The 21,682-nt window shown below is 53.1% G+C and overlaps 9 protein-coding genes across 9 annotated transcripts; 6 read left to right on the top strand and 3 right to left on the bottom strand.

Annotated features, from left to right (window-relative positions):
• Positions 1–4,426: 4,426 nt before the first annotated feature.
• J4E92_002748 (uncharacterized protein) lies at positions 4,427–6,132 on the top strand (the record flags this gene model as incomplete). The annotated part of the gene is made up of 4 exons (XM_051494150.1): positions 4,427–4,467; positions 4,514–4,697; positions 4,769–4,900; positions 4,951–6,132. 4 exons carry the CDS (start codon positions 4,427–4,429, stop codon positions 6,130–6,132), a joined length of 1,539 nt encoding a protein of 512 aa, XP_051355829.1.
• Positions 6,133–6,882: 750 nt separating this feature from the next.
• Positions 6,883–8,085, bottom strand: J4E92_002747 (uncharacterized protein; the record flags this gene model as incomplete). Its single annotated transcript, XM_051494149.1, has 3 exons — positions 6,883–7,002; positions 7,053–7,428; positions 7,475–8,085. 3 exons carry the CDS (start codon positions 8,083–8,085, stop codon positions 6,883–6,885), a joined length of 1,107 nt encoding a protein of 368 aa, XP_051355828.1.
• Positions 8,086–8,679: 594 nt separating this feature from the next.
• On the top strand, positions 8,680–9,896 carry J4E92_002746 (uncharacterized protein; the record flags this gene model as incomplete). The annotated part of the gene is made up of 2 exons (XM_051494148.1): positions 8,680–8,949; positions 9,000–9,896. 2 exons carry the CDS (start codon positions 8,680–8,682, stop codon positions 9,894–9,896), a joined length of 1,167 nt encoding a protein of 388 aa, XP_051355827.1.
• A 150-nt stretch (positions 9,897–10,046) lies between these two features.
• Positions 10,047–11,232, bottom strand: AMT16_1 (Phospho-2-dehydro-3-deoxyheptonate aldolase amt16; the record flags this gene model as incomplete). Its single annotated transcript, XM_051494147.1, has 2 exons — positions 10,047–11,165; positions 11,227–11,232. 2 exons carry the CDS (start codon positions 11,230–11,232, stop codon positions 10,047–10,049), a joined length of 1,125 nt encoding a protein of 374 aa, XP_051355826.1.
• A 732-nt stretch (positions 11,233–11,964) lies between these two features.
• Positions 11,965–13,038, top strand: J4E92_002744 (uncharacterized protein; the record flags this gene model as incomplete). Its single annotated transcript, XM_051494146.1, has 1 exon — positions 11,965–13,038. The coding sequence occupies one exon, from the start codon at positions 11,965–11,967 to the stop codon at positions 13,036–13,038; it is 1,074 nt and encodes a 357-aa protein (XP_051355825.1).
• Positions 13,039–15,682: 2,644 nt separating this feature from the next.
• J4E92_002743 (uncharacterized protein) lies at positions 15,683–16,672 on the top strand (the record flags this gene model as incomplete). The annotated part of the gene is made up of 1 exon (XM_051494145.1): positions 15,683–16,672. One exon carries the CDS (start codon positions 15,683–15,685, stop codon positions 16,670–16,672), a length of 990 nt encoding a protein of 329 aa, XP_051355824.1.
• Positions 16,673–16,876: 204 nt separating this feature from the next.
• Positions 16,877–18,390, bottom strand: J4E92_002742 (uncharacterized protein; the record flags this gene model as incomplete). The annotated part of the gene is made up of 3 exons (XM_051494144.1): positions 16,877–17,041; positions 17,128–18,031; positions 18,080–18,390. The coding sequence occupies 3 exons, from the start codon at positions 18,388–18,390 to the stop codon at positions 16,877–16,879; spliced, it is 1,380 nt and encodes a 459-aa protein (XP_051355823.1).
• Positions 18,391–18,749: 359 nt separating this feature from the next.
• Positions 18,750–19,123, top strand: LSM6 (U4/U6-U5 snRNP complex subunit lsm6; the record flags this gene model as incomplete). The annotated part of the gene is made up of 3 exons (XM_051494143.1): positions 18,750–18,876; positions 18,927–19,040; positions 19,095–19,123. The coding sequence occupies 3 exons, from the start codon at positions 18,750–18,752 to the stop codon at positions 19,121–19,123; spliced, it is 270 nt and encodes an 89-aa protein (XP_051355822.1).
• A 605-nt stretch (positions 19,124–19,728) lies between these two features.
• On the top strand, positions 19,729–21,312 carry J4E92_002740 (uncharacterized protein; the record flags this gene model as incomplete). Its single annotated transcript, XM_051494142.1, has 4 exons — positions 19,729–19,870; positions 19,928–20,411; positions 20,630–20,682; positions 20,756–21,312. 4 exons carry the CDS (start codon positions 19,729–19,731, stop codon positions 21,310–21,312), a joined length of 1,236 nt encoding a protein of 411 aa, XP_051355821.1.
• Positions 21,313–21,682: the final 370 nt, after the last annotated feature.

Genomic DNA, 21,682 nt, shown 5'->3' with positions numbered 1-21,682 from the left:
AGCAGCGCTTCCGAAAGACAGGAGGGCGATGAGGGGAAGAGCGAGAGTGGTGAGCTGCATAGTGTTGATGTATGTGTTTTGAGGAAGACGATGGGAAGTTGGTAAGTTTGTGAGTGAATCTGTGAACTTGTTAACGGGCAGATGCCATCGCCTAAGGCTTATATAGATGCTGAAGCTCATCAGAATCTACAAGGTCGTCGTACTGAGCGTGCTGCTCTTCCAAAACGGACCGCGATGCCGACGAGGTGTTCATCTGCTGACGCTGCATATAGACTTGTGGTCTTTCTGCATACACGCGAAGAGGTTTCGGGTCGTCGGTGAGTCGATCTCAGACTGGAGTAGAGTAGCATTTCCCGAATAGAGGCAGAGTTGCAGACACACTGCTGGTAGAGTCCACTGCCTACCCACCATCTCCATGCAACGCGTCAACCCCTCTCTTTAGCCTGCTGTGGCTGCCTTTACGAGAAGCCCATCGCAGTAGAGCTTGCAGAAAGAGCACTCGACCTTTCGCTCGACGACACGGATCGTCGAATGAAGTCGTAGTCTCGGCCGTAAGCCAACACCGAGTTTACGCAGCTAAGAGTATGAATATGCAAGTGAGCGTCAGACTTGAATCAACTAAGCTTTCCAAGCTTAGCTTATACGCGATTGCCTTCTCACAATGACCTCTTTAGGCGCATTGGATCCTAGTAGCGAAATGTGATACTGACTAGTGCTCGACATTCTTCTCCGCAGGACTACCATACTAAGGCGTATATTAGCGACCAACTAGCATTCATCTTATCGCCACTAATTTCCAGTCTTTGCTCTCTTGGTAACTCTGTAGGTTCTGTACCGAGAGATTCGCCCACATATCCAGCTACAAGCCACGACCATACACAACAAAGCACAGCAGATGTCTAGCATCTCCAAGAAAATACAACTCTTGGAGCAAAAGATGTCAACAACTAAAAGCGGCGCCTGCGCCCATCATTAACTGTCACCACCTCAATTGAACCTAGCCAAAGCCACGAGCGAAAGTTCTTAACTGACACCCTCCCCCACCATCTCAAGTTTACTGTTTCAAGCAGTAGTACGACGCTTCACACCCGTAGTCAGTCAGCATCAATATAGCCTAAAATCCGAGCAAAGCAGAAGGTACGGGCCGCTCGCAAGCTGGGGTTGGCGGGTACAACCGCTCGTGACCATTGCTGATGGCATCTGGTGGCATGTCTACCATATCCCAGGAAGAAGGTTATGCTGATTAGGAAGGTTGCTGTACAGAGCTGCGTTAGCTTACGGCGGGTTGCGGAGAAAGAAGCCGTCAGGTGTGTGTCAGCTTACACCCGACCACCACTAGTATACGTGCGCAGTAGGCATTTTGACATGATCAGAGTAATGATGTATTGCTGAACCGCGGGAGCCAAAAAGCTGAAGAGGGGTCTAGTTGCGAGATTGTGGTAGCGAAAAGGCGCACAGCACATCAGAACAACTGGATTAACACTTTGAACTTTGTGAGACTGGATAACTGAGATTGGAGTTGGGAAGTTAACAGGAAAGACAGTGATGGCTTACGCTCGTCTGTCGGACGATGTTTCCCTTGAGAGTCCATACGATAAGACAGAGTTGTCTCGTTTGCCGCAGCGCACTCTCGCTCAGTATTTCTCGTACAGGAACCTCTTCGGTGCTTCCCTCGTTCTCTGGATGGCGACTTTCGGTAGCCTGGCTTGGTTTCTGGGGCAGAGGCACTCGATCTACGGTAATCATGCGGTGAACTTGTTGCCATTCCCGCCAGGTATGTGTCGCAGCAAACAGAGGTTTGATGAGAAGCTATTCTGACAGAGGTATCTAGTGCCATCCCGCATCGTTACATTTGATGTGGATCCAAAGTTCCACTATACGGCCAAAGATGCGGGAGAGCCCGCATGGGCGGCTCTCATGCCCAGTATTATTACCCTGGTGTGAGATCTGACAGCAAGGACTGACTGGTATCCCACAGTTGACGATGGCATCATCTCTGTAGCTGATCCGTCGAGCTACCAGCTACCGTCGAGCTACAAGAATCGAAACGTCTCTGGCTCGGAAGTCTATTCGATGTCGATGTTCCATCAGCTACATTGCCTGGTCAGTATTGCGCAGCTACTGCCACGACTGGTGGCTGACGATCGTAGGACTCCGTTCGAGTGCGACTCGGCATACTGGAAGGTTTTATGAATGGAACTGCTACTGGAATACGTAAGAGGGCGACCTTTTCGCCAGAGTCGCATGTGAACCATTGCTTTGACTATCTTCGCCAGGTGAGACTATCCGCATCGTCATGTTCCAGGGAGGGATGCGATTGCTAACACTGCTCCTCAAGGCTATCATGTGCGCAGGAGATTTGTCTTTGGAGCACTCTGTTGTTCCCGACGAGTTCGGATTCAACGGCTGGGGTACATCTCATCAGTGTGCAGATTGGGATACTATATGGGATATTGCGGTGCAACACCGGTACGATCAGAGCATCGAGGAGCTCGCCAAATTGAGGTAAACAAAGCAGAATCATGCTCCACAGTAGAGTTGCAGCAGTAAACAAAATATCGCCAGTCTGCGTCATCTCCGGTAGATTGGGGCGGAAAGAGTGGTTTGAAATTGCCTCAATCTGCACCTTCTCCTTTCCATGTGGGGCCCAATTTAGCTTTGCGTACGCAATGTAAACCAGCGCGAGGCTCATATTTGCCAATGATATAGCTCTTCGGAGGTTTTTCGAGCATACAAGGATTCTCGACCGTTTGGCCCAGCCGGCGTTGCAGGGAGCGGACATGAGCAGTGGACGCGGCCCAGGTGGTGCACGTAGGTAATCCAATGGAGTAGAACCATCAGTTTGCGCAATCGTGCTTAGGAAACTCTCTTGCGAAACGTACCGGCGTTGGCACCTCGATGGAGATCTTGGTGAAGTGGTCCCAGAGTTACCGTTGCGTTCGGCACGGGGCGGCTACATGGGTGCTACGCAACGGCGGCGCCGCAACCTCGCAACTCGACGCACTTTCAATTGCTGCCTAGGTAGTAATGACGCCAACAGACTTCGCCCACGAAGGAGAGAATTCTTATGGACACATTGTCGGCCAGTGTCGAACGGCAACGAATGAGAAGAGTGAGAAGTGATGAGGCGAAACCCGCAGAGCCGCGATCTGAGATGGGTGTGGCTGGGGCGCAGCCAAAAATAGCGCTCCAGCCTGCTTTCATGCCACGCGGACCCGCCGAATTGCGCAACACCCAGCCTTTTGACAGCTAACGCCCTCTTCGTCGGCTGGGTGACCCTGCGTCCAGGCTCGTGCTACTGGCTCATCGCCCGTTACGATGGATCCAAGGGGCTTTGTAAGGCTGGGTGACGGAGGGCTGGGATGTGGATTTGTTTGCGGCCGGTGTACGTAGGCTTGTGGAGATGGCTAGAAGGCGCTGGCACCTGGTGTAATTGTGGACGGAGGCTTGGATGATATAAACACGGCTGTGGTACGCTCTACCAAACTGTCATCCAACAGCTATCTCATCCAGTCTACTATCGAAGTCTGTCGTCGCTATCCAAACCTTCAATCCATACCCATTTCAACAGCAACCCTTTACACAATCACAATCAAGATGCAGTTCTCCATCATCTCCATCGTCGCTGCGCTCGCCGCCACCACAACTGCCACATACGTTCCCATGAACGGAACTGCCACAGCTTCCGCTTACTACCCTACCGGCACCGGCGCTGCTCAACCTACTGGAGCCAGACCAACCTCCACTCTCCCCTTCACTGGTGGAGCCTCAAACCTCGGCGGCTCAGCCCTTGGACTTATCGTCGCTGGCGGTGTTGCTCTCGTAAGTCTCATACCTGTAAATGTATGCTAGAACCACATCCTAACGAGATACCAGATGCTATAGATGTTGACAGCACGCTTACTCGACTTTACACCTTCTTTCAACCACCCTTAATCGATTTGGGTTCAACATTGGCGCATATGGTTACGGCGTTGCTACGGCACCAAGGGTCTCGGGATGGGATCATTAGCATTTTCGGCGCAACATACAATCGGTATAGACGGATGCGGTCAGATGTATAGACTAGACTTGTGTATAGCAATGGTCGAGGCCTGGAAATGGTCGACGGCTAACAGTCTACGAAGAGACGAGGCAGATACACTGATAGGATAGCCATGTGCACAACCTACAAATGATAAAATAAATAAATAATAAACAAGTATACATTGCCTTCAGAGGACAGTATTTTTGTATTCTTCCTTACGCCAGGTGTCAAAGACTTCACAAGATGTAGTGTTGCGCGGTGAAAGGTGTAAGTAGAGTGGGGCTCTTAAACTTCCCCTTCGGGATGGCGTGAATGACGCGCGACGCGACTTCCGCGATCTGCAACTTTGGAACTTTACAAGCACACGCACGTCTCCAACACAGCTCCTTCACCACTACAATGACCGGATCAAATGATGTGCTGCTCAAAGGCGAGCCTTTGTACGTTGTCTGTATTCACCTTGAAGCCTAATGCTGACCGCACCAGCGAGGATGCGCCGCCCGCACCGTCTCGAAACCATTCGGCGTACAACCCACTACACGACTTCGTACTACCACCGGGCACCGAGCGCCACTATTCGCAACAATTCGCCGATATGTACTTTTTGCGGTTAATGCAATTGAAGAAGACGGTTAAACAGAGAGCTGAGGATGCGTGGAACGACTTCGAGGTATGCAATAACAAGCTGTGGGAGCGGGGATACACACTTCACGGTATAAAGGAATGCTAACATCACAAAAGCTAGGCGGGCAAAAAGCTACCTTCGTCGAACGAGTGCTGGATGTGAGGCAAGGCGAGCTTTGTTGGGTGGTAGGGACAGTATACATGGAGATGGCCGAGAAGCCCAACGTGTTGAACGACATTGAGAAAGACGTACGCTCCCCTTCGCGAGCACACACAACATCATTCCTGACACTCGACAGCACTGGATAGCGGACCCCCCTCATCGCGAAACCTACGTATCCTCCTCCGGCGCCGACGAGATGATGCTGGAAGACGAGTCCGGTCGTCTCAGAGTTACAGGCGAGCCTCTTCACCAACATTTTGTAACGGGATGCATATTAGCAGCACTGGGCACGGAGGAAGCAGACGGCACATTCATGGTCATTGCAACCCAATGCGCAGATCTACCGAGACAACCACCGCGGTGGGAGCGTGACGATGTTGCGCTGTCAAAGCAGAAGCAGAAGGCGCCAAAACGGGAAAGGGCTGGAAAGATAGCCCTGGTCTCAGGTCTGGAATTGACTGGCGCAGACGACGATGAGGTCTCGCTGGATCTACTGGTGGAATACCTGACTGGTGAAGCTGCAGATCCAGCCACACAGGCTGAGGCCGCAAAGATAACAAGACTCGTGATAGCAGGTGGCTCACTCGCAAAAGGTTCTCCAATCCTCTCGCGCGAAGACTTTGCCGCGAAGAAGAGCGCTGCAAGACACTACGGATACGATGCCTCATCCTACAACGCAGCACCTACTACGCGCCTCGATGAGTTCCTCTGCGAAATCCTTCCCTCGCTCCCCATCACCATGCTCCCAGGAGCCTCAGATCCTTCCAACGTCGCCCTACCGCAACAACCTCTCCACCCCGCACTCTTTCCCAAAACCCGCCTCTACGCCGAACCCCCAATAGAGACGAACACAACCCTCAACGGCTTCGACGCAGTCACAAACCCTTGGTTAGGCGACATCGACGGGTACCGCATATTAGGCACAGGAGGCCAAACAGTCCAAGACCTGCTCAAATACGTTAAGCGCGTAAAATCGACAGAGGCTATGGAGATGATGCTGCGCTGGCGCTGTGTAGCCCCTACCGCCCCGGATACACTATGGTGCTACCCGTTCCAAGACGAGGATCCTTTGATGCTGAAAGAGTGCCCGCACATGTACTTTGCCGGCTGCCAGAAGAAGTTTGAGAAGAGAGTCATTGAAGGTCCTGCTGGAGAAAATGTATTGCTCGTCAGCGTACCCAAGTTCAGAACATCGGGCAAGATCGTACTGGTAGATATGGAGAGCTGGGATGTGGAAGTTGTTAGATTGGGTGTCAAGGGGGATAAAAGTATGAAGCAGCAGATCAAGACGAACGGAGAAGATGCGATGGAAGAGTAGGGTGGACGGCCGTACAATTGATACCCGATTTGCTGGAGACCATCGTTGAAGACAGTGACGCAACGCGACGTTGCGCATACAACAACGATTAACCATCGCGACGACAGGTATCTACACAACATCGTGCACCCGACGTAAACCTAAGAAACCCATCATGTCCAATACCATGTCCGTCACATACCGGAAATAATTCCCACATCAACTACCAAGCACCCTAACCCGCATCAAGAAAGACGCGGGAAGTGGATCCATGCATCATAAAACCTTGGACGATGTCATCAGGCAAAAGCTTAGCTCATGTTATCAGCCGGATTGTACGAGTTATCTCACCCAAAACGCACTACTCGTACGATTGATCAACCACATTCGAAACAGGGGGTGATTCCATTGATGGAATGTCGTGATGTCAACGGTTTGCATAGGCTTTGTTGATGTAACGCGTACGTACGCTGCGGCTGTGGGTTGGATTGTTGGAAGTGTGTGGGTGGAGTAGAGTGGGTAAGTGGATGCGATGAGGTAGGTTGTACATACCACATACGCGAAGATACACAAGATGGTTGGAAAATTACGAAGTGGAAAATGCGATACTGGTATTTTGCGCGAAAAAAGTGGTATCTAATGTATCAACACAGCCCAATTCCAATGTGAAACCGCGAACGCCATCGCCAATGTAGCAGAACTCCTGTCTCGGTTTGCATCCTAGTGATAAATGTGTATTGTACATGATAAGAAAAAGGGAATCTAAGCCGTCTAGGCCTTGAAGTTGGCCGTGGTCCATTCTTCGTACTCTTTCTTGAGTTCACGTTGGACCCAGGGGATGGTGAGGGCGGTCCAGATACCAGCCCAGAGGAAGGGGAGAACCCAGCCGACCTGAACAGTGTTAGTATTGAAGGGACCATGTGGAGAAGGGGAATACGTACAACGTAGGCAGCGTCTCGCTGAATGGTGAAGATGATAGCTGTGCAAACCACAGCTGTGACGATGGCGCCAATGGCCCAGAAGAGTGTCAACCGGTGAAGCATCGTGCGGAAGCCCTTGCTGGCCTGGTAACGGAGGTTCAATCGCTGGCGGAACTCGGTACCACCGGATCCGTCAACAGCGCATATGTCTTCAATGTATGCGTAGATACCCGGACGGAGAGGCGCGCCCTGGGGTAGCGAGGAGATACGGCACGGTGCGGGTACTTTCATGATGCGCAGAATGTCCACGAGGAGGAGTTCGCAACCGATGGCAAACATCATGGTCGGGGCGGGCATGGCGAGGACACGGATGGGTGGGTCATGAGGACATGTGCCACTGCGAGCTGTTAGCTGGGCACACTCGAGATGGAAAGAGGACCTACGCAATGAGTTCAATCATGACAAAGAACCAACCAACCGACAAGTTCCAGTGGAACCAGTCGAGGTACCATCTCTGCGCACCAATGACCCTACAACTGGAGCCCTTCTTCCACAGCCTGTGGAAGCGGATGAAGTACTCGACAATCGACACGGTTCCGAGCAAGGCGGTGCTGATACTGAAGACGGCATTGGCGGACAATTGGTCGCGCGTCAGGCCATACCACATGCCAAAGTAGAGGCCGATGGGCATGAAGACGCAGTCGAGGATGATGAGGGTCCAGAACCAGAAGATGGACTTCTTGCGCGTGCGCAGCGTGTAGTTGAGCGGCGGCGGGCGGGTGAAGTCCGGGTCTTCGTACGTGACCTGCGTGTGGGGAAACTGGGCGTGGGGATTGGGCGACGGGGCGCGGCTTGGTTGTGCGCTTGGGGTGAGGTTGGCGTCGTTGCTGGCGGCCGTCGTGCTGCGCGGCTCTCGTTCATCGTCGCTCACGCCGTCGACCTGTACGCCGGGGACGGGCAGCGTGTCGGCCTGGCCGGCCGTCGTCGGTCGTGATGCATCGGCGGCGGGCGTCACGGGCCTCAAGGGCTCTGTTGATGATTGCTCGGTGGCCATTGTGTGGCAGCGGTGGCACGATGGAGTGCCCAGGAGAAAAGTGCGGATGCGGCGGAGACAAGAGAAGTCGGTCGCGTCTTGTCCGGATGCCAACGGGTGAGCGTGTGTCTTGTACGCGTCGGCGTAGCTTGGGGGGAGGGAAAGGGTGGTATCGTGTCAGCAGCGTGCAGCCCGTAGCCTGCAAATATGAACCACCCATTTGTTGCTTTCGTTTCACCCTATGATGTCACTAGCTTCCAAGGTTCGGGAAAGCGCGAACAGAGTGCCTTCCGTTCTTGGCGCTTTCTTGGGACCCTCGGCGCTGACGCCACTGGGCATACCGGAATTCGTGTTCACCCGACGGCTGCACTGCATTGTGCTTTAACAATTCGATAGCAAGCCACATCGGATAGTTATCTACGTCGAGTGTTATTCATAGCATCACAGCTTGTGTGCAGGCGGCATACGGGACAAACCTTGTTATCCCCTGGTGACCTCGGGACGCTTCACACGCAGCCGATTCACGCGACTAGTTCACATCCGTCCCTCTGACCTCACCACCAAGCCCATCCTCCAATACCGCCCAGCCTGTGGATATGTGAACCGACATTACTGATGGGCATCTTACGCGGCCTGTTCCTGTCTTCTTTTGTGCTCTGCGCATCCTTCGTCGCCCGCGGTAGAGGCGATGCGACGCAGCAGCCCCTACTCCGCGGCAATGACACCACGCTGATCTCGCAGGCCCTCTTCTGGGAACTCGAAGAACTCGCGCGCATTGTCGACATATCCTACTGTGTAGGCACAGCGGGCTTGGGCATCCAGAAGCCGTTCAAATGCGCCAGCCGCTGTGGAGACCGCGACTTTGAGACGTTCGAGTTGGTCACGGTACGTCGCTGCATCCAGCAATGTGTCGCATGGGGTGCTGATATACACAGGCATGGAATACTGGTCCTTTCCTGTCTGACTCCTGCGGTTATATCGCGCTCTCGCATTCTCGTACCAATCCACGCTTGATCCTCGCCTTCCGAGGCACCTACTCTGTCGCCAACACCATCGCGGACCTCTCTACCATCCCACAAGAATACGTGCCATACCCTGGCGACGATGACGACGATACTTCAGACTTCATTGCGCCTGTGCTAGACGTAGATGACGATGCGCCACCTGCAGAGCCGCCAAAGTGCGAGAACTGTACTGTGCACACGGGCTTCTATTCCTCCTGGCTCAACACACGCAAGGTGGTTCTGCCACATGTATCCAAGGCTATGGAGAAGTATCCCGACTACAAGCTGGTCTTGGTGGGACACTCTTTGGGCGGTGCTATAGCAACTCTCGCCGGGCTAGACTTCAAGGCTCGTGGATGGGAACCCCATGTGACCACCTTCGGCGAACCACGACTAGGCAACAAGCACTTCAACAAGTACGTAGATGAGCGCTTTGGCATCACCACGGACCACGACCATAACAAACTCCACCGTGTCACTCATATTGGCGACCCGGTACCTTTGCTGCCGCTATCGGAATGGGGCTTCAGCATGCACAGCGAAGAGATATTCATATCCGAGTCAAGCCTACCCTTCTCGGTAGCCGACATCCACTATTGCGAGGGCGACGAGGATACGCACTGCATTGCCGGGAGCGATGAGGATAAGCCCGCCTGGGGCGTGCCCACCCGCTTCAAGTTCTGGCAGCTGTTCTTTGCCCATCGCGATTACTTCTGGCGACTAGGCCTGTGTCTGCCAGGCGGTAATCCGCGAGACTGGTACGATAAGTACCCCAGACACAGCACAGATGACGGTGACGACGATACACCGGAGATCATGGAGTTGTAGTGAATAGTATAGCGTTTGCCTGTAATGTTTTGAATCGTAATCCGTACCCAAGACCCATGTACATGCTTTTGAATATGAGACGTATGACAACGCCGACCCCATCCTTACGCCGTGCCTGCAGATCATAGTACGTGAAGAGAGAATGGCCTTTTAGTGGGTGCCGTTCTGGCCGAGTAGAGTCCTCCTCTTCGCAACCGATTCAGCAAGCTCGGCGAGCACCGTCTCAGTGGTTTCCCAGTCGATACACGCGTCGGTGATGGACATGCCGTACTCGAGGCCAGCCTTGCCTTCCTTGGGTACCTTCTGAGTACCAGCCTTGATGTTGCTCTCAATCATGACACCCATGATAGCGGTCTCACCCGCCTCGATCTGCTCAGCAATCGCATGCGCAACCTTGGGCTGGTTCATGTGGTTCTTCTCCGAGTTGCCGTGGCTGCAGTCAATCATCAAGCGCGAGTTCATGCCCTTGGACTCTAGCTTCTCGCGCGCCTCCTTGACGCTCTTCGCATCGTAGTTTGTGCCCTTCTTTCCGCCGCGCATGATGATGAAGCAGTCGTCATTGCCAATGGTGCCGACAATGGCGACAACACCGGGCTTGGTGACGGAGAGGAAGTGGTGGGGGTGCTTCGCGGAGCCGATAGCGTCAATAGCGACATCGAGCGTACCGTCTGTGCCGTTCTTGAAACCCACTGGGAAGGACAAGCCCGACGCAAGCTCACGGTGAAGTTGCGACTCTGTGGTCCTGGCGCCAATTGCGCCTACGCTGAACATATCGGCCAAGAACTGGGGAGAAATGGTATCCAGCATCTCGCTGGCCAGGGGCATGCCCTTCTCTGTCAGATCAACGAAGAGCTGTCTTGAGATGCGCAGGCCCTTGTTGATCTTGAAGCTGTTGTCGATATCCGGGTCGTTGATGAGACCTTTCCAGCCTACAGTCGTACGCGGCTTCTCCAAGTAGGAGCGCATGACGATGAGAAGATCATCCTGGTACTTCTCCTTGAGCTTCATCAACCGGTCGCAGTATTCGAGGGCGGCGGGGGGATCGTGGATGGAGCACGGACCGATGACGACGAGTAACCGCTTCTGTGCATCTTTGCCCTGGACAATCTCGACGGCTTCGTCGCGCGCCTTGAGGACCGTGTCTCTTGACTTGGCTGTCTGGGGGATTTCGCTCTGGAGGAGGTCGGGCGGCGTGAGGGGGTTGTAGCCCTTGATGCGCCAGTCTTCCGAGTTGTGTGGGTCGCCCACGGCTGGGTTCTGGATGTGGAACTGCGACGACGTGTTAGAGCGACTGGGGGCGGTGGTGATGGTGGTACCCAGGTGTACGTACAGACATGTCTCTAGAGATGACAATTGTCGGGTATACGGAAGAGGGAAGAGTGGAAGCGCTGAACAGGACGGCGAGAGTGGCTTTATCTGCTCTTCTTCTCCTGGCAGACGATACCGGACCCTATGAGTCGAATGTTTTCTGGTATGACGGCAGTCGGCGGGATCCTCATTGGTGCATTCGCGCCGATTTTCAGGTGGCGCGGGGTCGAGCCTCAATCATCATCGCCGGTCCAGGCACGCCCGCACACCGAGCATGTAAAAAGGGCCGTTCGGGCCTTACCTTGGTATATTTACGGCTACGTGCAGTGAAATACAAAGCTCTGGACTGGTTCCCACTATCACATCTCCCCACATGTTCAATAGCGAAGGTAGATGCCTCTTCCACAGTTATTATGACCGCGGGGCTCGTTGAACGCTCCGTAAAGACGGACATTCCAAGATTACTATCACTTTCTCACGAGATCTAGCGATAGAACCATAGATACTAACAGACATTTGGCCATCTCCAAGCCTCTCTAATTTGCTCCGACAGCCAAACAGAGCTTGTACGAGCTGCCGACTAGACTTTGACAAGTGTGCCGTCATCGCTACCCACCACATCTACGTCACAGCCATGCCATACCGAAAGAGCCGTTGCGCGCCAGCATATAGCTATTTCACCCATACACAAAATCGCAACTTCCGCCCTGCAACAATAGATCACTACTAACGTATCTAAACCTTCCGAACTATAATCATCATGGGCGCGCTCGACTACACCACCCTTCAATCCATCCCCATCAGCTACGCGACATGCTCGCTCGGATCGCCCTCAAACCCTCCGCCACTCCTCGATCGCCTCGACGCCATATCCGCCGCAGGTTTCAGCGCAGTCGAGCTTTCTTTCCCAGACATCCTGTCCTACGGCCAAACTCTCCTCGGCCATGAAGTCGAACCATCCAACTACGACGAACTATGCAAAGTAGCCGCCGAGATCAAAAAAGAATGCGACAAGCGAAACCTCGGGATTATGATGTTGCAGCCCTTTGCCAATTATGAAGGCTGGCCTGAAGGTTCCGACGGCCGCAAAGACGCCCTGGAGCGCGCTCGCGGCTGGATCCGCATCATGCAGGCCTGTGGGACGGATATGCTGCAAGTCGGATCGACAGACTCACCGCTCGAGAAATTGGATAGGAGCAAGATGGTTTCTGATCTCCAGGTGCTATGCGATATGCTCAAGGAACACAACTTCCGACTGGCTTATGAAAACTGGTGTTGGTCGACGCACGCTCCTGATTGGAAAGACGTCTGGAACATTGTGCAGCAGGTAGACCGTCCTAATATCGGTCTTTGTCTGGATACTTTCCAGACTGCAGGTGGAGAGTGGGGCGATCCTAGAACGGCATCTGGCCTGCGGGAAGATGTGTCGAAGGAGGAGTTGGAGAAACGATTTCAGAAGAGCTTGGAGGAGCTCAGCTCTAATATTCCTAAGGACAAGATCTACCTGTTGCAAATCAGCGATGCGTACAAGGTTCCTCAGCCGTTCAATGCTAAGCGTGACGACGCGGGTTTGCTACCTCGCGGAAGATGGAGTCACGATTTTAGACCTCTTCCTTACAATGGAGGATATCTACCGGTAGTTGATGTTGCAAAGGCAGTGCTCGAGACAGGCTTCAGGGGCTGGTTCAGTTACGAGGTCTTTGACGGAGGCGCAGATGGCAAGGCCACAGATGTAGACATCGTAGCTTATGCACACGCTGCGAAGAATGTGCAAGACAGGATGATGCAGGAGTGTGCTGGGCGCAAAGTCTCGGAAGAAATGGCGACAAGATAGGTAGTTGCTGAAGCGGTCACTGCGATGATGCCACATTTGTTGTCTGCTACGAAGTGACTAGTATGGAAAAGAAATAATATCCTCTTGCAACAATAAAGTAAGACAGCGAAAGTACTACTGCATCAAGGGCTGATACGAATGGGAGGAATGTACCAAATGTATGCAGCCTCACACGTATTTGATGGTCGCATCTCCTCAAGAACCTAACCTAAAACAGTCACTACTGAAGCTTCCCAATGACAAAGCCATCGACCCCTCAACGCCAAATTGAGTTCTAGGATGAGAACACCAGCACCTCGCATCTTCGACTTCACTCTTTAACTCGTCTTGCTCGTCATCGTTATCAACGTCGTCTTCGTTTTACCACAATAGATGTGCGGATAAGGATACGGGCAGCGCGTATCTGGTTTGATCACGCTCGTGATGACAGTAGGATCCGCATCTGGCTTCGATGCAGATGCAGGCTTTTTGGAGGTAGAGACCGGCGTTTTGGATGTAGAAATTGGCTTTTTGGAGATAGAGACTGGCTTTGTTGATGTAGAGACTAGCATTATGGACGTAGGTGCTGACTTTGTTGTGGAGATGGGCTGTGTTATAGTGATTATCTTTGTTGATGTAGATGTCGGCTTTAGAGATGTCGGGTTCATGGGCAAGGGCAGTGGTTTCCATTTGAGTGATGTCCATGTCGAGAGAAATATCAATGTGCTGTGGAAGTCCGGTGGTATGCCTTCGGGGCTTGGTGGTATGCCCTGGGGCGTATACGGTGGTGTGAGAGCCACAGAGTCGGATGTAGATGGTGCCGCGCTCATCGTTGTGCTGACAACGAGGCTCACAGTGGTTGAGCTAGTTGATGTTGCGACAGAAGTGGAAGGAGTCGGCGACTGGTATGCGCTTCCTGAGATTACAACCAATACCGTGGAGGTAAGTGTTACTGGGGAAGGTGCGGATTTGGGTGCGCCAGGGCCATCTACCACCCATGATGAGGTGAGCGTACTTCCAGTGTTGAGTGACTGATTGTTCGTCATGGTAGACAGACATGAAACCGTCGTTGACACAGCTGGAGTAGCTTGACTAATATCAGAAGTCAATGTAGAATCCGCCGTTGAAGGCATGTGGTCCACGTATGTTTCCAGAAACCCGATCAGTGATGCGACTTGACTATCTTCCGGATTCCCAAAGAAGAGAGGAGCCGGGACAATAGCGCCATGTGTTGCTGGGAAAAGAACGGTGAGGATAGCGATGCGCATTTTGGTTCCTGCTGGTGAGCCAAACTTGGTGAACGGAGGTGATTACATATAATCGTCTATCAGATGTACCAACGAGGCCATTTTTCTGAGAAGCGTCATGTGTGGGTAGTTCCACTGCAGCGATCTCGTGTTCGAGACGCACAGTTCCTTTGTTTCTGTTCGAAGGGCTGTAGGTAGTGGTCTACGCAGCTGCATAATGTAAAACATATGTCAAAGAGACTGTCTTTGTATACTCCTCCTGACGTACCAGAGGATTGGATTCGATGTCTTACATATGATCGATTGCCTGTCTAGAATACCTAGGTAGGAAGGATACGAGAGATCCACGCGAGGGCTCTAGATTTGGTAGGAGAAATATGGAGTACTCCCTGTAAGGGACGAAGATAATACATAGGAGCAAGCCTCATTAGGTTATCAGCAGGTTGATTCGATAGAGTAGCCCAGCGGTGTGTCCTGCTTTTGGGGTATCGATGAGGAAGCTATCCGCTTTGACACGAGTTCGGCGGCCTCCAGGCGGTAGAGTTATGATGACGCTATGGGCATCGTGAACGTATCCCTCCATCAGAAGGATCGTGTTGCTCAAGCTGCTCTATTATGATCGTAGCGCAGCACTTTGTGAGAGCACATGGAGCGATTGAGATGATAGCAACATCCGAGATGAGCAGTCGTGATAGTAGTTGGGCCACGCATTTTAACCTCGGCAGAATCGGCGAGACGGCAGGAGTGGATCTCTCAGCCACCGCGTGAAGTACGTACCTCGCGCGGTAATGTCAAGAACGGAAGACAATATTGCGCGCGACAGAAGACAAGGGCAGGAGAACCAGCGTTGGGGCATCATCGGTGTTGGTTGGATCCCTTTGGCAAGCAGCACATTCCACGGCCCGCAAGCCGATCCGTCTTCCCGGAATCCGTATCTCCTCCAACGGCTCTGCAGGCACGCCCAACACACATCGCTTAGGATGTCTTAGACGACGAGCAGCCTGAGGCAACGTATGCAGCGCTATGCAGTCATTAAATCTCCAAACCCAACGTTCCGTCGGAGCAAGCTAGGCCGCAAGACGACGGAACCGCGGGCCTGCTTCCAATCCACGGGATACGTATCCCACCACCACACGCAGACCCACCAAGCTTTCTCAACAGCACGCACGTTTATGAAGCTGCCTTTCTATTCTAGATAGGGCTTTCGCGGACAAGCGGCCTTGAACTACTGTTCTGGATAAGCCAAGGTGGGCTGAATAGGCTGAAAGGGTGTGTGCTCCCCGCTGTTAGGTGCTTGATATTGCTGCCGCGCGTGAGGCGCCACCAACGCGGATAGAATAGATATAAGAAGCGGCTTGTCTGTACGATACAGTCCAGACCCTGCGTTTGCGCTTTCAAAAAGGTTCAGATTTACCATCATGCCGTCTACTAAGAGCAAGAACATCATCATCACCGGCGGTGCGCGAGGCATCGGCCGCTGCACAGCACGACATTTGCTTTCGTTACCGGCATCGCATCGTGTGTTCATCATCGATTTCGACAAAGACGAACTGGATTACGCTATAAACACACATCTGGCCTCCTACGCACCACGCGTCAGCTCTTCGATAACCAACCTCCGCAATCCAGAGGAGATCCGCAGCGCAGTTGCCAAAGCCGCGGAGTTCTTCGGCGGTCGCATAGATGTCCTTGTCAACAATGCAGGTGTAGCGCGAGGCTTCTTCAACGCAGGAAATGGGACCATGGAAGATGTCGCTACGGGAGAGCAATGGGAACAGTACATTGCTACTAATCTCAGCGCACCCTTCTATATGAGCCAAGCCGTCATTCCTTTCATGAAGAGCAAGAACACGCAGAAAGATGGTGCGCCGGGTGTTGATCGGACGAAAGATTTGAAGCGTACGGACGAGTTCAATCAGTTGCCGCTGAATCTCCATGGCGATGACAAATTCGACGAAGGAGGCTGCATCATCAACGTTGCCTCTTTCCGCGCTCATCAGTCGGACCCGGATTGTGAAGGCTATGCTGCGAGCAAGGGCGGTGTACTGGCTCTTACACAGGCCATGTCTGTCTCGTGCCAACGCTGGGGAATCCGTGTTATGGCGATCTCGCCGGGCTGGGTCAGCGTGCAGCACGAGTGCAAAGCTTATGATCTGCAGATCAAAGAGACGCAAAACGGATCGTACAAAGAGACTGCACCTCATGAGGAGGAAGCGATGAAGCTGAGGATGAAGGCCTGGGCGGACGACCTGGACGAGCTTTACCACAAGCAACATCCAGCCGGCAGAGTGGGCAGAGGAGAAGATCTCGCTGAGATGGTCGAGTACGTCATGGGTGCGGGTTTCTTGAGTGGACAGGAGTTGATTCTGGATGGTGGTGCGAACCGGAGAAAGAACCCCAATATCTGAGAAGTCTGTAGGATCAACAAATAGATGAGCGAAGCCAACTCGTCGCTATGCATGTGCAGCAAATGCTTGTATCCTATCTGGTACTCCACCAACGCCATGCTCGCGGTCGTGTCATAAAATCAACGCCAAAATAAGCAAGAAGCAACCCTAGGAGAGGAAACAAGAAAGCAAGGGTGATCTGTTGTATCCCAACTGGAAACCTAATCACTTGAAGAGAACTTCAACCATACACTTGTCATCAAGATCGCACTCTTCCACAGTATCCATGGGCATTAGCCGCTCACCATCAAACATGAGCGTGATTGGCTGACTTTTATCGATCTTTTGGCTGTTCTTGTAGGCACTTGCGATGTGGGCGACGGTGGTCTCCTAATGACTAGTTAGCATTTGGACAAGGCTGATGAGGTTTGGCGTCGCACTTTTGTGCATACCCCAAAGGGACAGTTGACACATACCTGTTTGACTGTCAACCTGAACTCGGGTTTACCCTTTGCCTTGAGGATCAACCTGACCCGGTTGGAAGCGGGTTCAGGCTCGGGCTCTGGTGTTGGAGTCTTTTCTTTTGCCACGGCAGGTGTTGCGGCGGCGATCTTTCTCGCCTCAGCTGCCGCAGCCTCATCCCTCTTCCACTGCCTGTAGATCTCCTCTGTCCACGCTTCGACATGAATCTTGGGGAGGTTGACGTCGTCGTAAATGTTAGAGTCTCCTTCGACGGATAGGTTGCCGTTTTCCACCTTTATTCCTAAGCGCTGTATCGATGTGCTATCGAAGAGGCGTGCGCCCTTCCAAGTGAAGAAGACGTTGCGTGTTGTTTCAGGCGAGAACTTTTCTTTCTGACACCATGCCAGCCGTGGCTTCTCGATGGTGCTGTCTATCCTGACCTTGACCATCAACGGATTTGCGCCGGGTATTTGTGGGTCGATGAAGAGCTGCGTTATGGGTGCTTTCGGAGCGTCGCCGTTTGATGCTGCTGCGGCTTGCGCCTTGGCCGCTGCAACGCGCGCTCGTGCCCTGGCCTGCAATGCAGCTATTGTAGGATCCAGGCCTTCCTCATCTTCCTCGTCGTCGTCGTCGTCATCCTTGATCTCTATAGGAGGTGGCTTCGATGGTCGAACGGCTATGGGCTGTTTGTCATTGGATCTCGGTGGTTTGTAGTCCAACTCAGACTTGTCGTTGTGCGGCTTGGAAACATAGCCCGAGTCGTCGTCCAGGTCTGAATCGCCCAGGTCAATGACGGAAGACGTCTGTTGTGGCAATGAAACACTCGAGGAGGCGGATTTGGTGAGGGAGTCGTACCGGGCCGTGAGCGAGTCCGGCGGCGGATGCGATGGCGCGGGAGAGGGGGATACTTTGCTGCGCCTGAGCTATTGTTAGTACTAATATTGCGATGTAGGGCCTGATGCGTACACTTTGCTGGTGGTCCTACTCGCCCGCTCTCTGCTGGCTGAGCTACTTTTGGTAGGCACGGGCTCTTCGGTGTCGTTTGATATGCGACGGCGCTTCTGGTCGCGCGGCTCAGAGTGTTTGCGCTTCCTGGCTGCCTCGGCCTGCTTCTTCTCTTCTGCGCGGATCCTCGCTTGCTCGGCGACTATGTCATTGAACTCGTTGGAGTGGCTGAACATGTCCTCGCCGTCTTTCTTGGGCGCATCCTGCCATGCCGCCCGCTTGAACAGGCTGCGTTTCTTGGGTGGTGCGACGCTTGCGGGTGTATCGGTCATGGTTCGGGCGGTGCCATGGGCGGTCTCAGTGGGCGGAGGAGGTGTCGTGCTACCCCAGGGTAGTGTGTAGGAAAGGGCAACCTTGGAAGGCCGCTGTCGGGGCAGGCGCGGGTTGGTGCAGGTGGGGCCTCAACGCGCGCAGTCACGCTTCTCGCGATGAGGAAGAGACTGGGCCCGTGCACTCTGCCTTTCCACACGACCCAGCATCGCCATCTCTCACGTCCGCATCATCGGCGACCGACTTCAAGAAATATCTGCTTACGCCTACTTAAGCATCAACGTAAGATCTATCTAGACGCGTCGTAATAAGTTGCTGATTGTTTGCTAGAAAATTCAGCATCACCACCACCCTCATCACCATGTCCACCAACGGTGAAAGCCCAGCACCCGACGCCGCCGGTGACTCTAGAGATCCTAGCGGCTTCCTCAGTGAAATCATCGGAGCTCCCGTCACCGTCAAGCTGAACTCTGGTATCATCTACAAAGGTAGCCCTTGACGTGCCTATGATGCACATCAATTACTAATCTCCATGTAGGCGACCTTCAGTCAGTAGATGGCTACATGAACATTGCACTGGAGCGATGCAAGGAGGTGTCTGAGGGACGCGTCACTCGGAATTGGGGGGATGCTTTCGTCCGTGGTAACAATGGTATCCAACACACCACTTTGCTTTTCACTTCACTCAGTACTAACGGACGTGCAGTCACATACATCTGCGCAGACAAGGCATGAGAAGCCGCGGCTTTCTAGTCTAGAAGCAGGGTGGACGCGTCGACAAGCCACACGTGATGATCGATGACCCGTATCTTACACATACCTAGGTACTCAGCGCCAATAGGAGCTTGGACGACTGTCATGAGGTATACACCTGACGCTTCCACGAATGATTCAATATCAAAGCTGATTGTCGGGTGGTGCAAGTGACAGTCACGCAAACTTCTGAACTGCCCTTAAGTAACTGAGCGCCGTCCTCTGTATTAACTCACCGTCACCTCCACCCCAACATGGTCAACGGTGAAGGCTATATACGTATTCTTCTCATTCCCGCTCTCCTTCACCATGTCGTCACTGTCTCCTAAATTTGCAATCCCTGTCTTACGACTGGTTCACCTAGACTTTGCGCTGTCGCGACGCGCACTGCGCTGTTGGACCCTGCAAACATTGTGGACTTGTCTACGCGCAGCTACTGTTAGCATACACAACAACAAGCCGCGCCTCTACGTCTGATTTTGAATTGCACTTTACAGATCTCACGCATTGCCGCACTCGTATCGCTCGTGCTACGAGTGGCATGCACTAACCTTCTAATCTCATCCAACCCAGCTGCTCGTTTCGCGATGACTGTGCCCAAAGTCAAGTCTCGCGCCCAGCTCCGTAGCCAGAAGAAGTCGCGTAGAACCAGCAAGAAGCACCACGTCGAGAAGCCGAAAGCAAAACAAACAAACAGCGATGCGCAGAGCCCTACAAAAGCACCAAAAGGTAGACATTGTTGCTTCAAACGGTATATCAACCAAATGAATCCGCTGACTGGCTCAGTGTACACGTCTTCTGCTGAATCCAACGACCCGATCTATGACGACAATAGCAACCCCGTTGATGATAACGGATCGTCCTTCGCCAGGCGCCATGTTCTAACTACTGACGATCAAGAGTCTGCCGGCGCCTTCAAAAGCGGTCTCCGAACCGTACTAATACGTGACAGAGCCCCTGTTACCACGGACGGTTCAGAAGCAGTCCGTAGCGCTACGGATGAGCAAGATCACGAGACGAGCGGTACCTGCGAGAGCGATAATCGAAATGAATCAGGCGATGATGGTATCTCTGCTATCCCGTGCGGTTCTGGCGCGCCAACGGAATTTGAAGATGAGGATGACGACCCGCCTGCCTCTCTTCTAAACCTGGCGCCTATTTGGTATCCTCAGCCAGACTGGTCTTGGCCGGAAACCCGGCCAGCGGCAACGGAAACTACATTAGGTGACTCTCCTGTCGCTGAACTTGCTACAGCGGGCCCTTCTCAATTGTCAGAGGAGACTACAGCAGATGCATCATCGGGGGTGGCAGTTGCTCCATCAGACTCACCACCGACAGGACCAGATGCGACGGTCGCAGTAGCATCCGCATCAACAGTAGTTACAGCACATCCAGCATCAGCGGCAACAACCACTACGGCAGACCCATCTTCAGTGTCGACAGTTGCTCCAGCAATTCTGACTCCGGTTGTGGCCGTTACTGCAACAGATTGTACTCCAGTGGTAGCCATCACTACATCAACTTTGGCTCAGGTATCATCGGTAAGCTCAACAAAGCCCTCTCTTGGAGTATGGCACAAATGGGTCGTCGACCTCTTTGCCGGACGCAAACCAGTCTCGCCCATGCACAACGATGTCAACAATGTACCACCGCCCGTCTCGATCATATCCTGGATTAGAGAGGATCGCGACTCTGACGCAGCGCTTCCATTGCCTTCCCAACCCCACCTTGAATTGAGATATCTCATCCCTGCGACCTTTGACAAGCGGATGAGACTGAACTATCATTCCAACATTCATCCCGCGCCCCAACATGACTCTGTCGGCAAGGTCGCGACCCATGAAGACGCATCCCCCACGAACAACGTACAGCGCGGCTTCGTCGTAGCAAATCGGCCTGCTTCAGCCCCATCTCCACCACGCCGCGACATTGATCATTACAGCAGTCTGCTAGCTCGTGACGACACCAACTGGGCGGAGTGGAACAAGTTGAATATTACTGCAGACGCCATGCCTTTCACACGGTCGCAGTCGGACACCCAGTTCCTGCATCCTCAGACCGGAGCGAAGATGGCACGGGCAAACGGTCACCTGACCAAGAGCCAGACTGGTCATGCTTTCCTAGAAGATGCCGGCCACCGGTATCCGTTTGGCCAGGGACCGGGCTGGTAGTGGTTGAGCAGTCAAGACATCTCTTGAACCGACTCAACACTTGAATACGTCCACCCAGTGACGAAATCTGGGACTAGATCAATTCCCCAACGACTTGTATAACAAAAGTACGTACCACATCCTCCAGCGCAGCAACTAAAAGCTAACGCCTGGAATCTAGACTGCTTCTTTTCTTCCCTTTTTCTGGTCTTGCGTCTGCAGCATTGGAGCGCGACTATTGTCCGCGCGAATGGCGTCTGCAGTATTGCCGTATCGGCATGGCTAGGTGCAGCTTTGCTCCACATCCAACGTGTGACGTGGTCCGAATTGGAATGCTCTTAGCTACCGGCGGCGCATACTAGGCGCGTCTTTAATCGGGCCGAGGACCGGC

The sequence above is a fragment of the Alternaria infectoria genome (genome assembly GCF_024043175.1).
Source record: "Alternaria infectoria strain BMP 0036 chromosome Unknown scaffold_3, whole genome shotgun sequence".
Classification (NCBI taxonomy): Eukaryota; Fungi; Ascomycota; class Dothideomycetes; order Pleosporales; family Pleosporaceae; genus Alternaria; species Alternaria infectoria.
Note: the sequence above shows the minus strand (reverse complement) of the source record. Positions and strands in the feature narration are given on the sequence as shown.